The sequence below is a fragment of the Lepidochelys kempii genome, chromosome 1 (genome assembly GCF_965140285.1).
Source record: "Lepidochelys kempii isolate rLepKem1 chromosome 1, rLepKem1.hap1, whole genome shotgun sequence".
Taxonomy (NCBI): domain Eukaryota; kingdom Metazoa; phylum Chordata; order Testudines; family Cheloniidae; genus Lepidochelys; species Lepidochelys kempii.
The window spans coordinates 51,132,439-51,158,884 of NC_136380.1; the positions used below are offsets into that span (position 1 = coordinate 51,132,439).

General features: G+C 44.2%; 1 protein-coding gene across 6 annotated transcripts in view; it reads left to right on the plus strand.

Moving 5' to 3' along the window:
* NBEA (neurobeachin) overlaps positions 1-26,446 on the plus strand; it is an 848,497-nt gene that overhangs the window by 169,238 nt on the left and 652,813 nt on the right. For all 6 annotated transcript variants that reach the window (XM_073341812.2, XM_073341823.2, XM_073341834.2 and 3 more), the window contains exon 6: positions 14,933-15,059. In XM_073341812.2, the coding sequence (XP_073197913.1) occupies positions 14,933-15,059 (127 nt within the window). The remainder of the gene's footprint in view (positions 1-14,932; positions 15,060-26,446) is intronic.

The window sequence follows — 26,446 nt, forward strand, 5'->3', positions numbered from 1 at the left end:
CAGGAAGGAGTACTGCAGAAAAGGATCTGGGGGTTGTAGTGGATCACAAACTAAATGAGTCAACAGTGTAATACTGTTGGGGGAAAAAGTGAACATCATTTTAGGATTTATTAGCAGGAGTGTTATAAACAAGACAGGGGAAATAATTCTTCAACTCTACTCACCACTGATAAGGCCTCAAATGGAGTACTGTGCTCAGTTGTGGGCACCACACTTTGGGAAAGAGGTAGACAAATTGGAGAAAGTCTGGAGGAGAGCAAAAAAAATATTAAAGATCTAGAAAACATTATATACAAGGAAAGATTGAAAAAAATGGTTTTGTTCAGTCTGGAGCAGAGAAGACTGAGCAAACATAATAGTCTTTAAGTACTTAAAAGGTTGTTATAAAAAGCAGGATGATAAATTGTTCCTCTTATCCACTGAGGACAGGAAAAGAAGTAAATTGCAGAAAGGGAGATTTAGATTAGACATTAGGAACAACCTCCTAACTGTCAGGGTAGTTAGACACTAGAACAAATTACTTAGGGAGATTTTTAAGAACAGGTTAGACAAACACCTGTCAGGGATGGTCTAGATAATACTTAGTTCTGCGTCAATGCAGGGGATTGGACTAGATCAGTGGTTCTCAACCAGGAGTCTGGGGGCCATGAGAAGGTTTCAGGGGTCCGCCAAGTAGGGCTGTCATTAGACCTACAGGGGCCTAGGGCAGAAAGCCAAAGCTCCACCACCTGGGGCTGAAGCCCAGGGCTCCAAGTCCCGCCACCTGGGGCTGAAGCCAAAGTCTGAGCAAATTATATTCGCAAGGCCCCCTGTGTCATGGGTCATGGGATAATTTTCCTGCTTGCTATCCCCCTAATGCTGGCCCTAGTTTTTTGTGCAGAAAAACAGTTGTGGCACAAGTGGGCTGTGGAGTTTTTATAGCATGTTGGCGGGGCGGGTGGGGTGGGGTGACAAAGAAAGAAAAAAAGGTTGAGAACTCCTGGACTAGATGGCCTATCAAAGTCCCTTCTAGTGCTACATTTTTATGATTATGTGATGATGTGAGACCCCTTACACTCAAAGGCTCTCTGGTGATGATGCATTTCTAGTATTAGAGACAGTATCACAATATACCACATCTCCCTTTCTTAATTTTTAAAATTCTTCCAAAAAACAACTTCTCAAACAATGGCCTCAGCACCAGACCTGAGGCATGAGGAGACTCTTACAGCACTGCTGACCGCTTGCTGCTTTATCTTCATCCATACAGATTAGAAGTTAATACTTACCCTGTTGGATCTTAGCCTTTACCATTGGCTTTTTCTGTTTGTATAGTTCTTGTATATAATTATCACACAAGTCCCAGTATTGCACTGGCATGGGCACCTAATGTCCACTTCTTGTGAATTTATTTTCTGATGCAGCCTGTTTCTCAGAAGATGTTGGTTTTTATTCTGATTTCTGGTCGTCTTGTACAGTTACCAATTGCTGCTCATATGATTCTTCTGATTTAGATGTCTGTTGTGTATCCGTTTTTGGTATGGTACAGTCAGGTGTCTAGGTGCTTTCTCTTACATCTGTACGTTTCTTCTGTAGGTATCTCTGTGTGTTATGACAATGGCTCTGGACCTGTGGCCGCAACACTTTCTGATTACCATCCTTGTTTTGTTTCAGTGCATAACCGATCTCAGTAATGGAACACAGATAGTGGATTTGCTGTCCAGTCATAGTATTTCTTCTGTATTTCCTGAAGCTGCTTTAATGAGCTGTGAGCCCTCTGAGACTTGCCTTCAGTTTCTTCAGTATCTGATCATGTTCTGCTTGAGTTGATGCTGCTATTATCATGTCATCTGCTATTATATGGACTCCTGAAATAGCTCCATATGTATCACTGTTCTTTTGTTGAAATACTTGACTAGTTGCCTCTTATTCCAAAAGGTAGATGGAGAAACTTGTATCTGTGCCATGGTGTACTGAAAGGGAACCATTGAGATGACTCTTTAGCTAATGTAACTTCCCAATATCCATCTTTCTTATCTAGTGTAGTGAATATGCTTTTACGAGCTTGTTGGCACTGAACATCTGCTTGTGTGGGGATGGAATAATACTGGCCCAGTATAGCCTTATTCAGGTCTCTGGGATGCAAACAAATCCTAATCCTGCTATTTTTCTTCAGTTATCACTAACCCGTTAATCCATGGAGTGGGTGTGTTCACTTTGGGTATGACCCTTTCCTTTTCTAACTGCCTGAGTGCATCTTGCGTGTGTTACTGTGAAAGGTGTATTTCTGCAGCTGTGTATGATAGGGGTGACTGATGGGGTTTTATATATGTGATGCTTCCCACAGAACTCTCTTGTTCCTGTGAATACTGCTAGATATTGCAAAGTCAATTCAGTGCTGGGTGCCTTGGTGTGCAGCATACCTATTCCGTGTATTAGGTGTGGCTGTATGCAAGCTTCTCTGCCTACAAGTGGTGGTATGGTATTCCCAGCTCATGTACACATACTTACGCTAACTCAATGAGAGCTTGTGCGATTATAAACATAGTGTAGCCACGGTAGCATGGGCAGGGGTGACACGGCTTAGCCATTCTGAGTACAAACTCACCTGAACCTCTATGGGGTAAGTACTAATCTGTGCCATTGCTACCCATGCTGCTGTGGTTATGCTACTATTTATACTTGTGCTAGTTCATTGAGCTTGCACTATACATTGATTCCCAGCTCACATACATACAACATATATGTGAGCTGGGAATGCTATCCCTTAGTGGTAATGAACTGAGGATTGAGCTTGTTCTTGTCTGCTGCTGCTGTTAGAGTGCCCTGTTCAGAGTCTATTCTGGAACTGCCATATGTTATAAGTGCAGCATCAGACAGTTTTATCTGGATGAGACCTGGTATCTTTTTGAAAAGGTGAACTGGTAAAGCCTTAGCTTCTGCCCCAGTATTAAGGTTGAACATTAAGTACATTCCTCGTATACAGTGTAGAATACTAAGATTCTGTGGAGTGTGGATACTTGTATCTACCAGATGAGATTGTTCACATTCTGTTTCAGCCAGAGATTTGTGGCTTGGTCTTTTGTGTAAGTTTGCTATGATAACATGGATGAATAGTAATTTAATTTTCCATGTCTGAGATATGCTACTCCAAAAGCTGGGCAGACTCTGCGTGGGTGTATCTTTCCACAAAGTGTGCTCAGTTTCTTTGTGTGAGCTTTGGTGTGTCTGCTTTGCCCTAAAAAGTGGCTAGGCCTTGACCGTGCTGCTCTGAATACTCTTTTGTGAAAGAGCCTGGATCAGCTTGTCAGTATGCCACCCACACATGATCTCTCTTTGTTTCTTTGTGGTTCGTGAGGCTCTGCAAATCTTACTTTTTGCAAGTTAAAATGAGCTGCTTCAACCTTTACTTTTGTCCTTTTATCAGTGACACTGAACTCAATTTTGTCTCTGAACATGCCATTTTCAGACTCTCAATTTCTTGTTTTTTGCCTCAGCTCTGTGACATACTTACCTATTTACTCTTTTCCTACGTGTGGGTGAGACCAGAACTGGTATCATTAGCCATCATGTGTTTCTTAGAGTTACAGTAGTTCCTAAGCATTGTTAATACCTCATCCAAAGTGGGAGCATTTTCAGTTGGCTGCTGTAAGGCTGTGTGTTAAACTTCAAGAGCCTCTTCTCCCACTCTGTGCAGTAAAATGGCTACTTATGTCATCCTCTATTTTTTATTTGCTTTTGAAGCTTTCATACAGAAGTGGTAGCTTTGTTCCTGTCTCTTTGAATTCTCAGCAAGATTACCAATTAAAACATAAAGGTCAGAATGGCTTGCAACCCTCCACGTTCAGATTTTTTAAATACTATTTTCTAGTTTAATTGCTTTATTTTTGGTTTTGTGTTTGTGTACTCTCTGTATTTCAGTACTCTGTACCTTGTGTTTGACTCCTGCTGGTCTGTGGATTGCATTTCTTTTCTGTGTGTAGCAGTTTACAGAATTTACAAATCCACCATTTTCCTGACAAAAGCAGCCACAGCTTGCAGAATGTGGTGACTTCTGACACCATGTTGTGTTTTCTAGCATGACCAGGCAGCTGAGAGTATCTTCCTTGTGAGTATGCTGCAGTCTTCGTCCTTAGGAGCCCCAAGTCAGACTAGGCATAGAAAGTTATTTGAGTGCTTGCTCATGTCCATTCCATATTAGATATGTGTGTGCTTGCCATATGCACTGGTGCCGGAAGTTTTTCCCTTCGCAGTATCCGTAGGGGACCAGCTCTGGAGCCCTCTGGAGTGGTGCCCCCATGGCGCAGTATAAGGGGCACCACCGGTGCCCCCCACCCTCAGTTCTTCCTTGCCGCCAGTGATGGCCCTGGAGTGTCTGCTGCTTTGGCTAACGTTGTTGTTTCATTCTCAGTTCTTGCAAACTTTGAAAATCTGTAATATATTTGCATATAGTTAGTAGTTCTTAGTTATCCTTATTAGTAGTTGTCAACTCTTCATTAGTCCCGAACAGGACTCAGCCAGGGGATGGGGCATGCCCTGGTCCCCAGGCTTTAAGCCCTGTGATCGCTGCAAATGGCTATGTCCATCAGTGATCCACATATCAGCTGCCTAAGGTGCTTGGGCAAAGGGCGCATAAGTGACAAGTGCTATATCTGCAAGTCCTTCAAACCTAGGATGAAGAAGGAGCATGATATCCATCTGAAAGCACTCCTGATGGAGTCAGCACTCACTCTGGCACTGGAACAGTGGTCCCACTCTGCACCGAGCACCGTGGTCTCGGTGCACAGTGCTCCACCAGCACCAACCATGAGCTGGCATCAGTCCTCCTCCATGGCTCCGGTGAAGAAGCCAAAAAAGACTGAGAGGGGAAGATCTCCTACTTCCCATAGGGGAAAGGAGAGGGCTGAGAGTTAACCATGACCCATGCCGGGCAGCTCAACATCCCCAGTGGGAACTTGGACTCCAGCTCAATTCGAGTGGTCCATCCCATCCCATGCTTCACCTGTGACCCCAGATAGCAGTGCAGGCCCTAGCCAGCTTCAGGTGCCGTTGATGCCCAATTTCGAGTGGCTCAAGAGATCCTGACGGTCCCAGTGCCATCCACACTGCTCCTGCAATACCCCTGTCTTGGGGAAAACCCAAGTTGGGACCTTTGTGTGTGTCCCTGCCTTAGTGGTACTGATCCCCATCGAGAGGGATGTCCCGCCAGCGTTCACCTGCCCACAGTTGTCACGCCTCAGGACTGGAGAGGCATGCTGAGTGGAGCCCTCTTTGGTTCCCACACCGGGGGCACCAATAGAGGGACTCAAGGTGTATCTCACTGGTAGATTGGTGAAGACCCTCTGAGGCATGCGACACCTAACAAGAACTCCGGGACTGGCCCCGACTGTCTCCAAGGGCCTGGTACTGATCCCGGGACTTGATTGGACACCAGCGACCGCTGATTGCTGGGCTGTCCTCGCCTGTCTCCAAGAAGGAGGTTGCCCTACTTAGGATAATCCTCCCAGCAACTGGCCCATAGTGGATCCCAGTCCATTCGACATCCCAGTACTGGTCAAGTAGCATGAGGCGTGGATCGCTGGGTCTCTGCCACAGATCCACTGAGCGCCGTTGGTCTCCAGGAACCTGACCAAGTAAGTCTCACTTGGACAGCTCGGCTTCGGGACACAGCAGCCGGCACCGATTGGACAAGAGCCACTACTCAGCGTGATCCTGGTCTCCCGATACTGACCACTCTGCTGGTATCCCGGGCTCAGAGCAAGGTACCCTGACTGCAGGGCAAACCCTGGTATTGGCAGTGTTGACTCCATTATCGGCACTGAATCCCATGACCCTAAGTGCACTGTCCAGTGCCATGGTATCCGTGGAACCCTTGAGGATTCACCCAACCTTCCCAGGCTGCCCGATCAATACTGGGAGCCTCAGAGAGGCCAGTGGCCTCGGTATCCCATCCCACGCCGGTGCTCGAGACTTCAGGGGGGTAAGTCCCCACAGGTCCAGAAGGACCCAGGGGAGCAAGCTGCTGGAACCACCGATAGATGTGGAGGTTACCTGCAGCACCGGCATCATCCTCATCAATGCTGGATGAGGCTATCATGGGCCCCCCTCACCCAGTTCCTAGGGATGACGCTAAAGTGTACTAGGAACTTTTGAAGAGGGTTGCTTCTAACCTAGGGGGTCAGTCAGAGGAATTGTAAGAGCCCTCAGACTCTGTTTGATGTCCTCGGCTCCTGCCAGGGTGGCTCTACCCCTTCATGAAGGGGTTTGCAAAATCACTGATGCCCTGTGGCAGACTCCCTCTTCCCTTTCCCCTATCTCTAACAGGGCCAAATGCAAGTTCTTCGTGCCAAGCAAAGGGCATGAATCATAGAATATGAGGGTTGGAAGGGACCTCAGGAGGTCATCCAGTCCAGCCCCCTGCTCAAAGCAGGACCAATCCCCAACTAAATCATCTCAGCCAGGGCTTTGTCAAGCCTGATCTTAAAAACCTCTAAGGAAGAAGATTCCACCGCCTCCCTAGGTAATCCATTCTAGAGCTTCACCACCCTCCTACTGAAAAAGTTTTTCCTAATATCCAACCTAAATCTCCCCCACTGCAACTTGAGACTACTACTCCTTGTTCTGTCATCTGCTACCACTGAGAACAGTCTAGAGCCATCCTCTCTGGAACCCCCTTTCAGGTAGTTGAAAGCAGCTATCAAATCCCACCTCATTCTTCTCTTCTGCAGACTAAATAACCCCAGTTTCTTCAGCCTCTCCTCATAAGTCATGTGCTCCAGCTCGCTAATAATTTTTGTTGCCCTCCACTGGACTCTTTCCAATTTTTCCATATCCTTTTTGTAGTGTGGGGCCCAAAACTGGACAGTACTCCAGATGACGCCTCATCAGTGCCGAATAGAGGGGAATGATCACGTCCCTTGATCTGCTGGCAATGCTTCTACTTATGCAGCCCAAAATGCCGTTAGCCTTCTTGGCAACGAAGGCACACTGTTGACTCATATCTAGCTTCTCATCCACCTTAACCCGAGGTCCTTTTCTGCAGAACTGCTGCCTAGCCACTCGGTCCCTAGTCTGTTGCAGTGCATGGGATTTTTCCGTCCTAAGTGCAGGACTCTGCAGTCATCCTCATTGAACCTCATCAGATTTCTTTTGGCCCAATCCTCCAATTTGTCTAGGTCCCTCCGTATCCTATCCCTACCCTCCAGCGTATCTACTACTCCTCCCAGTTTAGTGTCATCTGCAAACTTGCTGAGGGTGCAATCCACACCATCCTCCAGATCATTAATGAAGATATTGAACAAAACCGGCCCCAGGACCAACCCTTGGGGCACTCTGCTTAACACCGGCTGCCAACTAAACATGGAGCCATTGATCATTACCCATTGAGCCCAATGATCTAGCCAGCTTTCTGTACATTATAGTCCATTCATTCAGCCCATACTTCTTTAACTTGCTGGCAAGAATACTGTGGGAGACCATATCAAAAGCTTTGCTAAAGTCAAGGAATAACATGTCCACTATTTTCCACTCAGCCACAGAGCCAGTTATCTCATTATCGGAGGCAATTAGGTTAGTCAGGCATTACTTGCCCTTAGTGAATCCATGCTGACTGTTCCTGATCACTTTCTTTTCCTTGAAGTGCTTCAAAATTGATTCCTTGAGGACCTGCTCCATGATTTTTCTAGGGACTGAGGTGAGGCTGACTGGCCTGTAGTTCCTCGGATCCTCCTCCTTCCCTTTTTTAATGATGGGCACTACATTAGCATTTTTCCAGTCATCCAGGACCTCCCCCGATCACCATGAGTTTTCAAAGATAATGGGCAATGGCTCTGCAATCACATCCGCACATGAATACCTATACTCCCACCCAGCCCCTAATTCCCTTGTGGTTGAGGTGCTTAACCACAAGGAGAGGCAAGGACAAGCCCCAAAAATAAAGATCGAGGAGGCTGGATCTCTTTGGACATAAGGTTGATTAGTCTTCCAGTCCTCAGCTGAGAGTGGCCAACCACCAAGCCCTCCTTGGCTGATATGATTTTAATATGTGGCAAGCCATGGCCACATTCGAAGGATCGCTCCCTGAGGCTTCTAAGAAGGAGTTCTGAGTGATCCTTGATGAAGGCACGACTGCAGCCCAGGTGGCCCTCCAGGTGGCGTCAGATGCTGCTGATGCTGCTGCCCGCACCATGCTTCCGCATGGAGATGCTTCCGCTATCTCCATGCGGCAAGTCTCTTGGTTGCTCCTTTCTGGGTTGTCCACTGAGTCCCAGCAGTCATTGCAGGACCTGCCCTTTGACGGCAGGGCCCTATTTGTGGAGCAAACAGACAGCAAGTTGCATGGCCTCAAGGACTCCCGCACCACCCTGAAAACCCTGGGTCTCTACATTGCAGCATGTAAGCGGTTCAAACTGCAGCAGCCTGAGGGCCAGGGGAGCCAGCCTTGGCAGGACCAGCCCTGTAAACAAGCCAAGAGTTGCAAGTGCCACCCGAACCACCTGCCTCCATCCTCTACCCAGTCAGGCTCAACCCATAATAAGCAGGGGGGCAAATGGTCATTTTGAGGGTGCGCCCGAGGGCGACCTACCAGACTATACCCCGGATTGATCTTTCCCAGTGTTCTCCAACTGCCTTTCCCCTTTCCTCCCAGTGTGGACCACTATAACTTCGGACCACTGGGTCCTACCCTTCAGTTCCTTTCTCTCCCCCGCCCTCTCTTTCCACCCACATTCCCTGTCCCTCTTCAGGGACCCCTCTCACAAGAGTGTCCTCATGTAGGAGGTAAAGGGTTACTACAGCTGGGTGTGGTGGAAGAAGTTCCTCTCGAGTACCAGAACAAGAGGTTCTATTCCCGGTATTTTTTAATCCCAAAGGCTGAGGGTGGTCTGCAAGTACCTACAGAAGCTAAAGTTCCGCATGGTGTCTCTGATTTCTGTTATCCCCTCCCTGGATCCGGGGGACTGGTATGCCACCCTCGACTTGAAGGATGCGTATTTCCACTTAGCGATCTTTTAAGGGCACAGACACTTCCTTTGGTTTATGGTGGGGCCTCAGCACTACCAGTTTACGGTCCTCCCGTTCAGTCTGGTGACAGCACCGATGGTGTTTACCGAGTGCATGTTGGTTGTTGCTGCTTACCCCAGGTGTTGTGGTATCCAGATCTACCTGTACCTCGATGACTGGCTCATCAAGGGCGGCTCCAGGTCTCAAGACCAAAGGAACATTGTGGTGCTTCAAGCCACATGCTGCTTTCTGGGCCTACTGGTGAATAACAAAAAGTCAACGTTGGTGCCAGTGCAGAGGATAGAGTTCAGTGGAGCGATCCTTGACTCTACCTGTGCCAGAGCGTTCCTGCCCCTGAAAAGGTTCCACACATTGAACCTCATCGCGTAAGTCTCCACATTCCCTCTGACTACAGCCAGGGTCTGTTTGAACCTTTTAGGCCACATGGCAGTGTGCACTTGTGTGGTCTGCCATGCCAGGCTCTGGATGCGGCCCCTGCAACAATGACTGGTGTCAGTCTATTCCCAGTCTCGAGAAGATTGTTATCATTTCCCAGGCGATATTTACTTCGTTGATATGGTGGACTGACCACAGGGCAATCCTGGAAGGAGTTCCGTTCAACAACCCTCCACACTTCAAGTTGGTGTCGGACGCCTTGGACCTTGGCTGGGGGGCACATCTCTGCTACCTCCACACATGGGATGTGGTCCCCGGAGAAGGTGTGGTTACACATAAACATCAAAGAACTCTGAGAAGTCCAGCTGGCGCGCGAAGTAGTCTTGCCCCACCTGTTGGGCAAGGTGATATGAGTCCTGATCGACAACACAGCCTCGATGTTTTTACATCAACAGGTAAGGGGGAGCGTGCTTGTTGGCTTTCTGTCAGGAGGCGCTTCGCCTGTGGGACTTCTGCATCAGTCACAAAATCTACCTGGAAGCTTGTCATCTTCCCGGTGTCAGGAATATGCTGGCAGACCAGCTCAGCAGGGACTTCTACTTTCACCATGAGTGGTCGCTCCATCCAGAGGTATCCTGCCTGATCTTCCAAAGGTGGGGGACTCCCCAAGTGGACCTGTTCTGTCTGGTAGTGAACAGAAAATGCCACTGGTTTTGTTCTCAACAGGGTCTGAGCAAGGACTCCCTCTCCGATGCCTTCCTCCTGTTGTGGTCAGGGAACCTGATGTACGCATTCCCTCTGATTCCACTCATCAGCAGGCCCCTGGCAAAGATCAAGAGAGATGAGGCACAGGTTATCATGATTGGCCTGGCGTGGCCTCGCCAGTATTGATTCGACATGCTCATGAGCCTGTCAGCAGCCCCTCCCTGCCCAACCCACCAGAGCTGCGGTCGCAGGACCACAGTCAGCTCCTACACCCCAACCTCGGGTTCCTCTACCTCTCGGCATGGATGCTGTGTGGCTGAACCCGGAGGAGCAGACCTATTCGGAAGGAGTCCAACAGGTCCTCCTGGAAAGTAGGAAGCCCTCAACTAGACTTACTTATCTAGCCAAGTGGACAAGGTTTTCCCGCTGGGTTTCCGAATGGGATGTCTCTCCCTCATGTTCCTCCATACAGGCTGTCCTGCACTACCTGCTCCATTTGAGGAACCATGGCCTGACGCATTCTTCCATTAAAGTGTGTCTTGCGGCCATTTCCGCTTTTCACCCGCCGATCCAAGGACAGATGGTATTCTCCCATGACATGATGGTCAGATTCTTGAGAGGGCTGGAGAAACTCTTCCCGCAGTTGTGGGCTCCTGTCCCGAAGTGGGATCTTAACTTGGTCCTCTCAGGCTCACTGACCCACCCTTTGAACCACTGGGTTCCTGCTCCCTTTCCCATTTGTCATGGAAGGTTGCCTTCCTGGCGGCAGTGACATTGGTGAGATGGGTCTCAGAAATTAAAGCCTTGATCTCAGAAATGCCGTACGCAGTCTTCTACAAAGATAAGGTTCAGTTGCAGCCCCACCTGGCCTTCCTGGCAAAGGTGGTCTCCACCTTCCATATGAACCAGGACATCATCCTCCCAGGGTTCTGTACCAAAGCACACAAGATGATTAAATAAAGCAGTCTTCATGCCCTGGACGTCCGGAGGGCCTTGGCTTTTTACTTAGAATGTAACAAGACTTTCCATAAATCAACTCAACTCTTCATCGCTACAGTGGATAGGATGAAGGGTCATCCGGTGTCCTCGCAGAGGATTTCCAATTGGATTACTTTGTGCATAAGGACCTGCTACAACCTGGCTGGGGTTCTGCCGCCGCTGATCATCAGAGCCCATTTGACAAGAGCGCAGGGGTCTTTGGCGGCCTTTCTGGCGCAAATCCCTATTCCGGACATCTGTAGAGCTTCGACGTGGTCCTCTGTCCACATGTTTAACGTTCATTATGCCATCACTCAGCAGGCCAGGGACGACACTGGGTTCAGCAAAGCTGTGTTGCAATCTACACATCCGTGAACTCCTATCCACCTCCAGGGGTACTGCTTTGGAGTCACCTAACAGGGAATGGACATGAGCAAGCACTCGAAAAAGAAAAGACAGTTACCTTTTCCATAACTGGTGTTCTTTGAGATGAGGTGTTAATGTCCGTTTCACAACCCACTCTCCTTTGCCACTGTTGGAGTTTCTGGCAAGAAGGAACTGAGGGTGCAGGGAGCTGGCTGCACCCCTTATATCGTGCCATGTAGGCGCTGCTCCAGAGGGCACCAGAGCCAGTCCCCTACGGATACTGCTAAAGGAAAAACTTACAGCACCGGTGCGTATGGTGAGCGCACATGCCTAATATGGAATGGACATGAGCAACACATCTCGAAGAACACCAATTACAGAAAAGGTAACTGTCTTTTTAAACTGCAACCCTATTTAATAGATGCATAGCAAGGTGGCTCTATCTACTCTGAGCATACATTGCAGACCTCTAAGTATGCTTGCATCATATGAGGGACCCCTTATGTGGGGAGGCCTTCCGGTGATTATGCATGATGAATTTTCAAGAGACCGTACCACAGTATACTACAGGAGGGGTCAGGGCATATATACCTTCACCAGCAAAGTGTCCAGGGGCCAATGGCTTATCTGAGCCTCTCTGGGCAGTTCACCAGCTCAGGTGATGCTTCCCCCTCTCCCAACCCAAGGGGAGGGCTCTGAATGGAGTGGAGATTTCTTTCTTCCTGCTGCCTAAGTAAAGACCCCACATTTATGAGCTAGCGTGGAGTGCAATCTCACAAAAATTTGAATGCCCAAACTGAGCATAGTCAAGCACATTCTGTGTGGAAGAGATCACCCTATCAGAATCTGAACTTGCCAGCTCAGTGGAGGAAACTCAGAACAACACAAAGTCCTGTCCTTTGTAAAAGATGCATTAGGCTTAAAGCAGCCAACCAGTCTACCAGTAAAAAATAGAAGCTAGACAAATTCAGACTAGAAATAAGGTGCACATTTTAATAGTGGAGAGAATTAATCATTGGAACAATTTACTAAGGGTTGTGCTAAATTCACTGTCACTGGACATTTTTAAATCAAGACTGGATTTTTTCTAAAAGAGGTGATTTTCACATGAAGCAGAAATTATTACAGGGAAATCCTATACCCTTTGTTATGCAGGGGATCAGACTAAAATCAGATGATCACAATGGTCTCTTCTGGCCTTAATAATCTATGAATATATAAGGGGGAGATAATGAATTGTAATTGTGTAGGGGTTGGTTGTGACTCTATAGTAAAGGTTGAGTGTTCTTTTGTGCTTAAAGCAGGGATTCATCATCTTTATTATGCATGGACAATGTAACATATCCTCCCTAAACTTAGAACACCTACTCTTTGAGTACAGAATGGATTTTCTAAGAATTGAAAAGCAGAGCTGTTAGTTTGTTAAAAACTAATTAAAAACTGCATCCTTTAAGAAATTTAGAATCTGAGTGTCTTTTTATCATCCCAGATTGTCTTAACAGACTAACATAGGCTCTTCAAACTTTCCACAGAGTTAACGTTAATTGAAATTTTGTGCTTAGGCTATATTTGATTAAAGTAGGTTGTAATTAGCTAATTTATTAATGACTATCTAATTGTTATAATACAGTTAAGCTCAGGTCAGGAAATATTTTGCATGCAACAATTTTATTAGTTGTAACTAGTCAGCCATATGAGGAAGACTGGACATATTTGTGCACAGTAGAAGGCAAGCAAACAACTTTGACTCTGTCCTATAGTGAACACTATGATGGGGTTAAAATATCTGAAAAATGTCTTTTAAAAATCAGTTTAATGCAATCTGGGACCATAAACACTAATGTGTTTTCATAATTGTATTGCTGTCATGGCATTGCTACCAGGAAGAGTTAAGGTTGTTTGGTTGCCTGAACTGTGTATTTCCATACCTTAACATGTTTGGATTTCTTTTAAAGCATAACCTGAACAATGAATTTCTTTGGGTTTTAATGCTTGCATTTGGGATAATTAATCCCTGTAATGTATTTTCCCTTTTAAGTTACTGATATGTAGTCTCAACCTTAACTGCATTTTAACATATTTTTTTGTCTTGGAATATGACACGTAAGTTGTGAGCCTTGATGTGTGACAGGATAATTGAGCTATTGATGATGATAGAGAGAAGAGACAGAAGAGAGAGTTTGGATGAGAGGAAATAGGTTTTCACTGAGTTAAGTCTTTAGTTGGTAGTTGACAGAGGTGCATATGTGGGATTGGGCAGTTGAGATTCCCAAGGAATAAGTTGTAGAAGGAGAAGAGAAGACCAAGGACAATATCCATTGGGACACTGATGAAAAGCGGGCAAGAGCAAAAGAAGGAAGAGCTCCTGATGAAGTTGTGGAAGATAGAAAAATCAGCTGAATACAAAAACGAGAAAGCCCAAGGAGGGAGCAAACGACATTTGAAAGCACAGGCGTAAATGTAAGATGAAGATAGAAATGACTAAAAAGCACTGTGATTTGTATCCTTATGGTAAGTCTATAAAGGACTATGGTGAGGATCTAAGTGGCGGGGGGAGAAGAAGTCAAGGCAAAGGAAAAAATACCATTGTCAAAGCACCTGGATTTAAAGGGGAGGAGGAAAAGGGATAGTAGATGCAGTGGCAGATGGGGGTAAAAGAGGCTTTTTTAGGAGAGGGTAATTGTCATGTATTAGAAAGCATAGGGGAAAAGAAATTAGATGAAATGTGTAGGGGACAGGATGATACAGGGAGTCAGAGTAATCAGAACTGGCAGGAGATAATTGGGAGGACATAGCGCATTGAGGGGTTAGTAGATGCTCATCACTTTTGAAAATCAGGTCACTTCTGTTTAGGTGTCTGAATATGGATTAGGAGCCTAATTTTAGGCTTTAATTGTTGACCTACAATTGATTGACCTACAATTGATCATATGATATGATACATAATATGTAACAAAGAGGAAGAATGATCTTGTGATTGTGGCATTGAACAGGGACTCAGGATATTTGGGTTCAGTTCCTAGTGGTTACTTAGGGACATATTTTTAGAGGAATTTAGGCACCTAATGAGATTTTCAAAGCACTAAGGTCCCTGACTCCTAAAATGGAAGTTAGCTGCCTAGGTTCTTTTGAAATTACCTTTAGGCGTCTATCTTCATTTTTAGGTGCCTACATTCTTTAAAAAATCTGGCCCTTAATGTTTTAGTGCAACATTTCTCTCTGTAAAGTGGAGATGATATTTTGTACTTCCCAGGAGTTTTATATGAGTAACTGCTGTTTTTGAGAGAACTGAGCTTTAATATTGTCTAAATACCTAGATTAATGTGTGTAGATCTATTTAATCTATTTCCCTGATACATCAGCTAATAATCTAAAAGAAAGGAAAATATTTTGATCTGTGCTTCAAAAGTTGTATTGCTTGTAAAGATTTACTGGGGGTTGTGCCCAAAATTCCCTTTGACCCAGAGCGTTTTATACTACTTTGTCCTTAATTATTCTTTCTTTTCAGTTTTCGCACTAGCAAAGGAGTTGGGTACTCTGCTCATTTCGTTGGCAACTGCTTAATAGTTACATCGTTGAAATCAAAAGGAAAAGGTTTTCAGCATTGTGTGAAGTATGATTTTCAGCCACGCAAGGTAAGCAAAATAGTGTTCACAATGAAGAATGATTATGGAAGTGGGATCAAATACCTCCATGAGGAAATAGACTCCCTTGGTGTCACAGTAAAAGTGATCATTTCTCACTTCTTATTTATAATTAGTTTCTATGACTCTGTCATATGAATTATATGTCAAGGTTAGAACAGGGCATCAGCACAAGAAACCATGGGAGGTATATAGTAGTGGTTTATGAAGAAATACATACCTATATATAGGGCCAACTCTTTTTATTTGTTTATTTTGTTTGTCATGGCGCGTAGGCACCCTAGTCATGGACCAGGACTCCATTGTGCTAGGTGCTGTACAAACACAGAATGAAAAGACAGTCCCTGCCCCAGTGCTTAAATACTGTTGAAACAGAGTTTCAGTCAAAGAAGGATTGCCAGGGTATTTTTATTATCCCGATGAACTGATTTACTTTTGTTTTTAAAAGCTATATATGTTTCTGTTCAGTAAGCTTCAACATTCTTCTAAAAATTTGGCCCTTTGTTTTCAAAGAATGTATCAAACTGTACATTGATGAGAGCTGAAGTAAAATATCCAGCTAACCATACTGACAGTTGCCTCTCCCAATTTTGTAATGGAAAATTATGTTGAGTAATGAAATGAAACTCAGTGGCTGATGTATACGTTTCTAAGGTTCCTGAAAGTTAAATTAGTACTATGCAATACATAGTGATGTGCAGTATGGATTAAGTTTAATCTCACTTGCAATCTGTGGAATTGAGGTTTGCTACATATTTAAATACTGCTTGAGCTGTTATAATAAGGAAATTTTGTTTGGTGATGGGCAAATGCTTAATCTGTTTTTTAAGGAATATTTTAAATGTGGTTGGATTTTCAAAAACCTCTACCCTCCATTTAGCAAGTTCTTGGTAACTCTTGCAAAATTGTGACACACTTGGTCATCTGCATCTCCAGAGGCCTGATCTCATGATCCGGCTTTCATACAGTACATTTTTGGAAAGTTGACCTATGGAAAGATGCTGGGGAAAATAATTAGCTGCCCCTGTCCAGTAGTAATACTTTGCAATTTTGTCCTGTTTCTTTGTTGCTCTGGACCCCAGCTTTTTGTTTTGAATTTGTCAGCATTTTACTATAACTAACAAATATGTTTTATTGCCTAGGTCATTTAATTTCTGAATAAAAATACTGAAATTTATTTACTGAATTTATTTTGTGCTCGGTGACTTTGGTGATGTTAGTGCCTGTAATGAGTCTACTGGCAGTGATGCAGATTTTTGTTGCCTTATCTGTTCCATGGAGAAACAAGCTTTCACCTTTCTCCTGTATCAGTAGGGATTTGTGATGTCTCTTCCTGGTAACATGAACATTTCTCTAGCACCTTCCACTGTTCATTTCCACAATATGTAATCCTGATGCTTCTATGGGGATAGTGATTCTGTTGGCTTCCAGTTTTTTAACATTCATTCTCATTTGGACTGGTTATCCAGTTGTCAGTTTGCACAACAGCTTTATATGTCTGTTAGGCAAAACACAAACAAGTTTACTGTTTCTTCCAATGGTATATGTAGCATTGGTATATTCTTTGCTTTGTAAAATCTTTGTTTGCTCATTAACATGTGTACTGGCAAACTCATTCCTTCTATTACTGTGTATTTATTATCCAAAAGGGGCAAGGAGTAAATCTTTGTCAGATTTTTTCCCTGTGTGAGTAGCTCATTTGTCTAGCCTGTTACTCTGAAGTGTGTACACAAACTGGTAGGCCCTAATGGATTCCTGCTGGATCTATTAGCAGTAATCAGACTCTGTGGTATTCCATGCCTTGCAAATTGTAATTACATAGATTTTAAGGCCAGAAAATCTGTGGTAATCTATTCTGACCTCATGCATAACATAGGCCATAGAAACTAACCCAGTAATATCTTCATCAAGACCATAACTTTCATTAAAATTTAGGGCTCATACACAAATGGTTGGGTCGGGTGTTTCATTCTTTTTTTAAATTAAAATGCCCTGCATACACATGACACAAGTTTCTTCCAAATTATCAAAAAGAAACGGAGTACTTGTGGCACCTTAGAGACTAACCAATTTATTTGAGCATGAGCTTTCGTGAGCTACAGCTCACTTCATCGGATGCATACCGTGGAAACTGCAGAAGACATTATATATACACACAGAGACCATGAAACAATACCTTCTCCCACCCCACTGTCCTGCTGGTAATAGCTTATCTAAAGTGATCATCAAGTTGGGCCATTTCCAGCACAAATCCAGGTTTTCTCACCCTCTGCCCCACCCCACACAAACTCACTCTCCTGCTGGCAATAGCCCATCCAAAGTGACCACTCTCTTCACAATGTGTATGATAATCAAGGTGGGCCATTTCCTGCACAAATCCAGGTTTTCTTACCCCCCCACCCCCATACACACACAAACTCACTCTCCTGCTATTACCAGCAGGAGAGTGAGTTTGTGTGTGTGGTTTTTGGAGGGGGGTGAGGGAGTGAGAGAACCTGGATTTGTGCAGGAAATGGCCCAACTTGATGATCACTTTAGATAAGCTATTACCAGCAGGACAGTGGGGTGGGAGGAGGTATTGTTTCATGGTCTCTGTGTGTATATAATGTCTTCTGCAGTTTCCACGGTATGCATCTGATGAAGTGAGCTGTAGCTCACGAAAGCTCATGCTCAAATAAATTGGTTAGTCTCTAAGGTGCCACAAGTACTCCTTTTCTTTTTGCGAATACAGACTAACACGGCTGTTACTCTGAAACCTTCCAAATTAGGTGGCCAATTAGTGCAAATTGGATAATCTACTTTGAAAGTAGGTTAAATTCAATTGTGTGGATGCATCTATGTATCAGATTAATTTTTCAGTCCTCCCACTGCCATCCCATACTACATTGCTTTACACTAGGACCTTAGTGTGTTTGCCTGTGTCCCCTCTATTTCTCTGTGGTCATGTTGACTAAATTTCACCGCTAGTCAGGAACACCCCACTTGTGATGAGACACTTCTGGAGCATTACATGAGCATGGAGCCATGCACAGAGTCAGGGATTTTTCTTGTGATCTGGGGAGAGAAGACCATTCAGTCCTGCCTTAACAACAGATACCATAATGTGAAGATATACTAGTGTATATCAAAACAAAGAACTAAGAGGGGTCACTCTTCGGACTTCTCACTGCTGCAACACAGGGAATGTCCACCTGCAGAATTATAGGGAAAACCCACACAAAGAACAGAAACAGGACCTCTTGCAGTGCTCCAAGTACTCACATCTACTTTGAGGATCAATTTTTTTCCAGGAAGGCAACCACCTGGTATGTCACGGAGAGCACTGAAGGCATCAAAGAGAACACAGTCTCCTACCCTGACCAGATTTCCTGTGGAAGCCAGGATCTTTTCCCCACATGAAAACCTAAGGCAAACCCATTGAAACAAACAATTCCCCAAACCCAGGTGTATACTCAGCATGATAGTGCTGGGAAGGAGACCTCTCACAGTAAGTATTCTGGTCTATATTACAATAAAACTGTATGGGTAACTTAAAAAATATTTTGTTCTTGTTGTCCAGTGGGCACCACCAAGAGTTAAGAGCCTTTCCAAACCTGGTCAACTTCCAGCCCTCCCTCCCCACCATGTTGTGTTCTAAAAATTGGTATCTGTGCCTGGGAGTTTAAGATCTGAAGGGGATTATTCCTTGATATTTTCAGTTCCCCCAGCTAACAGTGAAATTCTTGCTGATCTTAAACACAAAAAAGGAGCTTACAAGAAGTGGAAGATTGGACAAATGACCAGGGAAGAGTATAAAAATACTGCTCGGGGACGCAGGAGTGAAATCAGGAAGGCCAAATCACACCTGGAGTTGCAGCTAGCAAGAGATGTTAAGAGTAACAAGAAGGGTTTCTTCAGGTATGTTAGCAACAAGAAGAAAGTCCAGGAAAGTGTGGGCCCCTTACTGAATGAGGGAGGCAACCTAGTGACAGAGGATGTGGAAAAAGCTAATGTACTCAATGCTTTTTTCGCCTCTGTCTTCACGAACAAGGTCAGCTCCCAGACTACTGCACTGGGCAGCACAGCATGGGGAGGAGGTGACCAGCCCTCTGTGGAGAAAGAAGTGGTTCGGGGCTATTTAGAAAAACTGGACGTACAAGTCCATGGGGCCGGATGCGTTGCACCCAAGAGTGCTAAAGGAGTTGGCGGGTGTGATTGCAGAGCCATTGGCCATTATCTTTGAAAACTCATGGTGATCGGGGGAGGTCCCGGATGACTGGAAAAAGGCTAATGTAGTGCCCATCTTTAAAAAAGGGAAGGAGGAGGATCCTGGGAACTACAGGCCAGTCAGCCTCACCTCAGTCCCTGGAAAAATCATGGAGCAGGTCCTCAAGGAATCAATTCTGAAGCACTTAGAGGAGAGGAAAGTGATCAGGAACAGTCAACATGGATTCACCAAGGGAAAGTCATGCCTGACTAATCTACTTGTCTTCTATGACGAGAAAACTGGCTCTGTGGATGAGGGGAAAGCAGTGGACGTGTTGTTCCTTGACTTTAGCAAAGCTTTTGACACGGTCTCTCACAGTATTCTTGCGAGCAAGTTAAAGAAGTGTGGGCTGAATGAATGGACTATAAGGTGGATAGAAAGCTGGCTAGATTGTCGGGCTCAATGGGTAATGATCAATGGCTCCATGTCTAGTTGGCAGCCGGTGTCAAGCAGAGTGCCCCAAGGGTCGGTCCTGGGGCCGGTTTTGTTCAATATCTTCATAAATGATCTTGAGGATGGTGTGGATTGCACCCTCAGCAAGTTTGCAGATGACACTAAACTGGGAGGAGAGGTAGATACGCCGGAGGGTAGGGATAGGTTACAGAGGGACCTAGACAAATTGGAGGATTGGGCCAAAAGAAATCTGATGAGGTCCAACAAGGACAAGTGCAGAGACCTGCACTTAGGATGGAAGAATCCAATGGACCACTACAGACTAGGGACCCGAATGGCTCGGCAGCAGTTCTGCAGAAAAGGACCTAGGGGTTACAGTGGACAAGAAGCTGGATACGAGTCAACAGTGTGCCCTTGTAGCCAAGAAGGCCAATGGCATTTTGGGATGTAGAAGTAGGGGCATTGCCAGTGGATCGAGGGACGTGATCGTTCCCCTCTATTCGACATTGGTGAGGCCTCTTCTGAGTACTGTGTCCAGTTTTGGGCCCCACACTACAAGAATGATGTGGAAAAATTGGAAAGAGTCCAGCGGAGGGGAACAAAAATGATTAGGGGACTGGAACACATGAGTTATGAGGAGAGGCTGAGGGAACTGGGGATGTTTAGTCTACGGGGACTAGAAGAATGCGGGGGGATTTGATAGCTGCTTTCAACTACCTGAAAGGGGGTTCCAGAGAGGATGGCTCTAGACTGTTCTCAGTGGTAGCAGATGACAGAACAAGGAGTAATGGTCTCAAGTTGCAGTGGGGGAGATTTAGGTTGGATATTAGGAAAAACTTTTTCACTAGGAGTGGGGTGAAACACTGGAATGCGTTACCTAGGGAGGTGGTAGAATCTCCTTCCTTAGAAGTTTTTAAGGTCAGGCTTGACAAAGCCCTGGCTGGGATGATTTAGTTGGGGATCGATCAGTCCTGCTTTGAGCAGGGAGTTGGACTAGATGACCTCCTGAGGTCTCTTCCAACCCTGATATTCTATGATTCTATGTGCATTTACTAACCTTCCCCCTGCATATTCCCAGTCAACCACCCAGCTTATGCAAACCTCAAATGCTGTTGTTTGTCCACTCAGCCTGCTAGCCGAACATAAAACACCAGATCTAATCCCCCAAAGCATGCTGCACACCTAGCCAATCTCTACAACAACATAGTATTAGGGTTATTATACAAAAGACAAGTAAGATGGCAAATGTCTTACAATGTGCAAGTTCTCCCCAGACTAGGAAGAGACTGTGAAAATGGTATTCCAAAACTGAGACAAAAGCAACAGTTTATTATTGAAGCCTAGAGACTTGAAATACTACAATAAATACTACTTTGGTTTCTCAGCTTCCCCAGCTCCTGTGCCTGATGGTGCATGGCACCCAAGGACAGGACTGTCACCAATTGCAAAATGCATGGAAAGTCTCTGGGGCATGAAAAAAAAGACCAAAACTTGTCAGCATCCCAGAAAAGGGCTAAGAAAACGGAATAGTAGAGGGATGTTCTCCTTGCAGAGAGACAGAAGGACTGAGAAATTGTCCTTGCTGAGAGAGAAGACAGAATTGACAAGGGAAACCACTGAGAAAGACAGGGATGGGCAAAAACAGCTCCTGGACCTGATATAAAAAATTAGTCTTGATGGAGAGCATTTTGGTGCAATGTTCTGGCTCAGCATCTCAACCAAAGCCCTACCATGTCCTGCAGCCCATGGAGAATAACGCGTACTGGGAGCAGCAGTACTGTTTCTAAAGTTCAAACGAGGCACTTTCATCCCTCCACCACCACCACCCAGGATGTTGAAAACAGTGAATGCAGGGAGCCCTCCTTAACTTCTACACCCACAAATGATGGTTTCTTCCCACACCATCCTATACCAGAAGGCAAAGACAACATGCAGAAATCTCCTACCTACACATGCATGTGACCAATACAGCACAAACATTTGTACAAACTCAAACTTCTAGGCATTTGTTACACATCTTCACTGTAATGTTGTATAAAGTTTGCTTTGTTTTATGTTGTGATTGGAATCAATAAAAGTTTGCAGTTTTGTTCTATAAATGGTGTTTATTATTTGCGCTATTTGATGTTCAGTAAAATTTTTTTTCACAAAACTTCACTAAAGTCTCATAAAAGACCAGATCTCCCATAAATATGATAAACACCCCAGTCAGTTGCATAAAGCATTTTAAAAGCCAAATCTTCTGTTTGAGTAAAACCATACACAGAGTTATGAAACCATGCCACAGTGCATAATAAAATTATATTTCAATACCTCAACTCGTAGCCTCAGAATAGGAGCACAGGGCATCCCTGACCTGTGGCCCTGATGATTTGCTGTAGTTGGCAAAGGAAGCCTCACTGGTTGTTCATAGCTGCCTGAAACTCTTTGCATCTCTGCCTCCCACCTGTTACTGACGTGCTCTCTCTCCCTCTCACAGATATTATGCAAAACCCAGCAAGCAGTTGTGACAGGAATCTCCAGCCTCACTATGTGACAAGGTCACCTTCCTTTCAGACTTATAAATACACACTTCATTGTCATTTTGTAGCTACTCAGGATATAATTCAGAAGGTCCTTTCTGGCATCCTAAGTGTCCAATAAAAGACTTCATAAGGCAGGGAAGTTAAAGATAAGCGGGCTATCCCAGAATCACAGTGGGAATCACAACACCGTTATGGTATATAGTTGTCCTGGGAGCAAAAATGCCAATTTTTGTTAAATAAAACAGGCATGCGTTTTAAAAGATGCTAGTATCATGAACCTTTCCAGGCTACCTCATCAACTATACCTTGGAGTAGCATGGAGAAATACCCCTTTCTGTTTGTAAACCCTGAGGCCTGGCGCATGGGGGGGAGCAGGAGAGTGGGCACAAGGTTCCCATCAGTGGCCCCAGTATAAGTCAGGAATCCCAACCACTGCAAATCCACCAATTTCCTGTGCATTGCCAAGCTTTCCAAGCCATACCATCAACAACTTCTTTATAGCAGCACACACCTCCCTGGCAACAGCCCTGACAGCTGATCTTACTAACACCAGATTGCTTAGCTATTAATCCGTATCAGTTGGAGATGGTGAGTTTCCAGATGGCTATGGCCACACATTTTCCAAAATTAAGGGAAGGTTTCATGTTGGTGTGATGCTAGTGCAGCTTCAGGGTGAGCTCTGGCTAGACCCCTATGTACATGACATGTCAGTCTGAAATTTTGCCTCCTTTGCTGGCCATCCCAGAACCAGATCACTGTCCTTTCCGAATAGTCGATGCTGGTTTCCCAAGCCCAGAAATGGCATAGAATCAAGTGAAGCTGCTCCAGAAAAATTGTATCCATGAGTAGTTGTCCAATTTCCTCCTCTTCTTCCTCTACCAAAATTGGCTCAGCAGTATGGCAGCTAGCTTCCAGATTTGTCTGGGTGCATGATTATAAATGTGTGTGCATCAGAAATTGTGTGTTAATTGGTGCCTGGGCAGTGGCAAGTAACTGACATCCCCCGAGCCTGACAGCAGTTTTAAAATGGCTTTGGCTCACAAAAGACAGAAGAATCATGGAAATTTTAGTTTGATCTTAAGTCCCAGAATTCTAGGGGCTTCCTGTAGGTATCCCACAATGTGCCATGAGAAAAATTCCAGAATCCGTAGAGCCCAGCAGGGGGACAAAGCACTATGGGATACCTGCCCAGAATGCTAAGTGCTTGCTTTGAAAAAAGTCAATGCCATGTGTATGCACTACATGATGGGTTGTCACTCCCAGGGTGCAGTCTGGGAGCCACGGGAACTGCTGTGCCTCCTAACCAGTCAACTGGGTTGCCCCTTCTCACACTACTCTGATGGTGATTCAGCTAGCCTCTCCAGGCCCTGTTCTCACCCAAAATGACAGCAGGTGGCATCAAACACCCAACTGAGCTACCTGAGTGCTTTATCTAAGTCACTCAACGACAAACAGAAGACAACAGCTAATTTCCCATCTCCCCAGCCTTGCCCCCTTGTTGGATATACACTCAGAATTATACCATCTTGCATTGCACAGGGATCTGTACAATGCAAGCTCATTAATATAGATCGCTTTCCCCTCAGTGTGGGACTAAGTTACAGGCACTAAGCCTGTGTTAGCCAAGGTGAGATTTTCCCAGACACTTCACTTCAAAGACACACTGGTTAAAATAAACCATAAAACAAGTTTCTTTACAACAGAAAGATAGATTTTAAGTGATTATAAGTGATAGCAAACAGATCAAAGCAGATTATCTAACAAACAGAAACTGCAAACTAATCCTAGATTGAAAGGATTTGGATTAGCAATTTCTCACCCTGATTGATTATACAAGCAGTCCACCAAGTTTCCATACATAGGTTAGAAATCCCTTTAGCCTGGGACCAGCACTTCCGCCAGTTCAGTCTTTGTTCCTCAAGAATTCTCTTTTGTATAGTTTTTCCATATGGCAGGAACCCTTTGTTCCAAGCTAAGTTTCCAGCCCGGTTTGTGGAAAAATATAGGTACCAAAATGCAGTTCAATGTCATGTAGTCTGGTCACATGCCCTTACATGCTGTGCAGCCTCATAGCAGCCATCACTCATAGGCTGTCTGGAGCATTCTCAGGAAGGCTCACCAGGTGGGGGATAAGCTTCTCCTAAAGTCTACTATTTCCTTTAATGGCCCATTACCTTGAACAGGCCCTTCACAACCAGCTGTCTAGACTGGAAGCATCTTGCCTAGTGGGTGTTACTCAGGTGTAACCACATCTGAAATACAGATAAATAGTTAATATTCATAACTTCAGATATGAAAATGATACATGCACACAAATAGGATATTCATATTTTTCATAGACACCTTACATGGCACATTTTGTATCATAACATTTTGTATCATACATCATAACTATGTCATAATCATATAATGATACAACTATGATGAATATGGGGTGCTGTGTCACAGCTGGGGACAAAGCACTACGGATAGCTGCCCAGAATGCTGAGTGCTCACTTTGAAAAAAGTCAGTACCATGTGTATGTGCTGATTCAGAGCAAAGCAGCGAAAACCCGACCATGTGGATGCAATTATTTTGGAATGTTTATTCTGCAACAGTTTAACAGAAACCTAATCCACAAGCATACACTCTTCCTTGCCCCATGTGTAGCTAAGCCCTTAGAAAGATACCAAGTCTTGATTTAAAGATTTACAGATTTGATATAGATTAGTTTTGAAAGTACAAACCTATAGTAGCAATCAATAGTAAATTAATTTTATATGAATTCAAATAAATCCTTTATTTTGCCATGGTCTTTCTGGGACTTGATCCTTTTTCAGCTCTTTTGTCTGTGCTTTTTGGAAGCAATTATACGTGTATTACAATCCCAGGCCAAAACAAAATCGCTTACCTTTTGATTAAGGTTTCAGTACCAAGATGCTGTGGGTCTTAGTGGTTGTTTCTTTTCTTGTTACTGCTAGAACTGTCAGTCTTTATTTTATCAAGAAGAAGTCATCTCACTCATTTTTACCATAAATGAGCATAGTTTGTTTGGTTGTAACTCTGATCTTGCTGTAGGACATCCTTGGAAAAATGTCAGTTTTAGTTTATGCAAAATTGGCTCTGTGTTCACTCTGAGGTTTTACTAACTTTGAACTAGTAACAGATGTATGCTTCATTATGTGAGTATCACTTTCAGGTGATCATGTGTTCACTGACTTGCCAAGTGTATCTAGTGTGGATGATTGCTTACCAATTTTGTATTCAACAGAGATTACACTTTTTAGCATCATGTGTTGGGTATAGGAGGTGCTGAAAAGAAAGACTTCATTGGATAAAGTTGGGTATTTTGTAATGGGATCTTATATGCATCTTTTATTTCCCATTAATATTGTGTATATGTATGATGTGCACATGCAGTATAGTATATTGGGGGAATATACCACCAGCAAATACAATTGCCAACTCCAGCATAAGAAATCCAAACAGTGTCCTTTGCAATTTGTACCTAGATTTCTTGTTGCCTTGTTTAGAGATTTCACTCCAGTTGTGATCAGATGCTCCTCCAGCATAAAATGTGCATGTAGACCTTCAAAAGATGCACCTATTGACAAAACAACTGGCTAGTTAAATTGTAATTTTAAAACTGGTGGATTGATGATTGGTGTTTTTAGCTACTTAAATGCCAGTTTTGACTTCCTAGTGGTAGGTAATCTTATCTTTTAGTGATTTTCTTAAGGATTTACTTGTCATAGATATTTTTTGGCAAAAACTGTATTATCCTTCATCTCTGAAGAACAACTGATTTTATTCTTTACTGAACCACAGGTAAGCTGTCCATGCTCAAGTTATGGGCAACATAGAATTGTTCTGTTAGACAAGTTTTCCAGAGAATGAGAGAGAGAGATCACATTCCTCTGAAGATCTTCCTAGTTGTCTCTAGTTTTGACTAACAAAATATTTTTTGTCATTTCCAGATTTTTCCACTTCACTGACAAAATGATATGAACTGTTTTAAAATTAAACACCACTAAAATTCATGAAAGCTAGCCTTTTCCAATATTAATACCGCCACTGGTTTTAATTTTAATGTATTTTGATACATATTACATATATAAAATATGTAAAACAGCAAGGCAAATATAAAGCATATGTAATAAAAATAGTGAACTATAAAAAGGGAGATTTTTACTAAAATATAATTAGGCATGTTAAAGGCCCTAGAAATATTTTT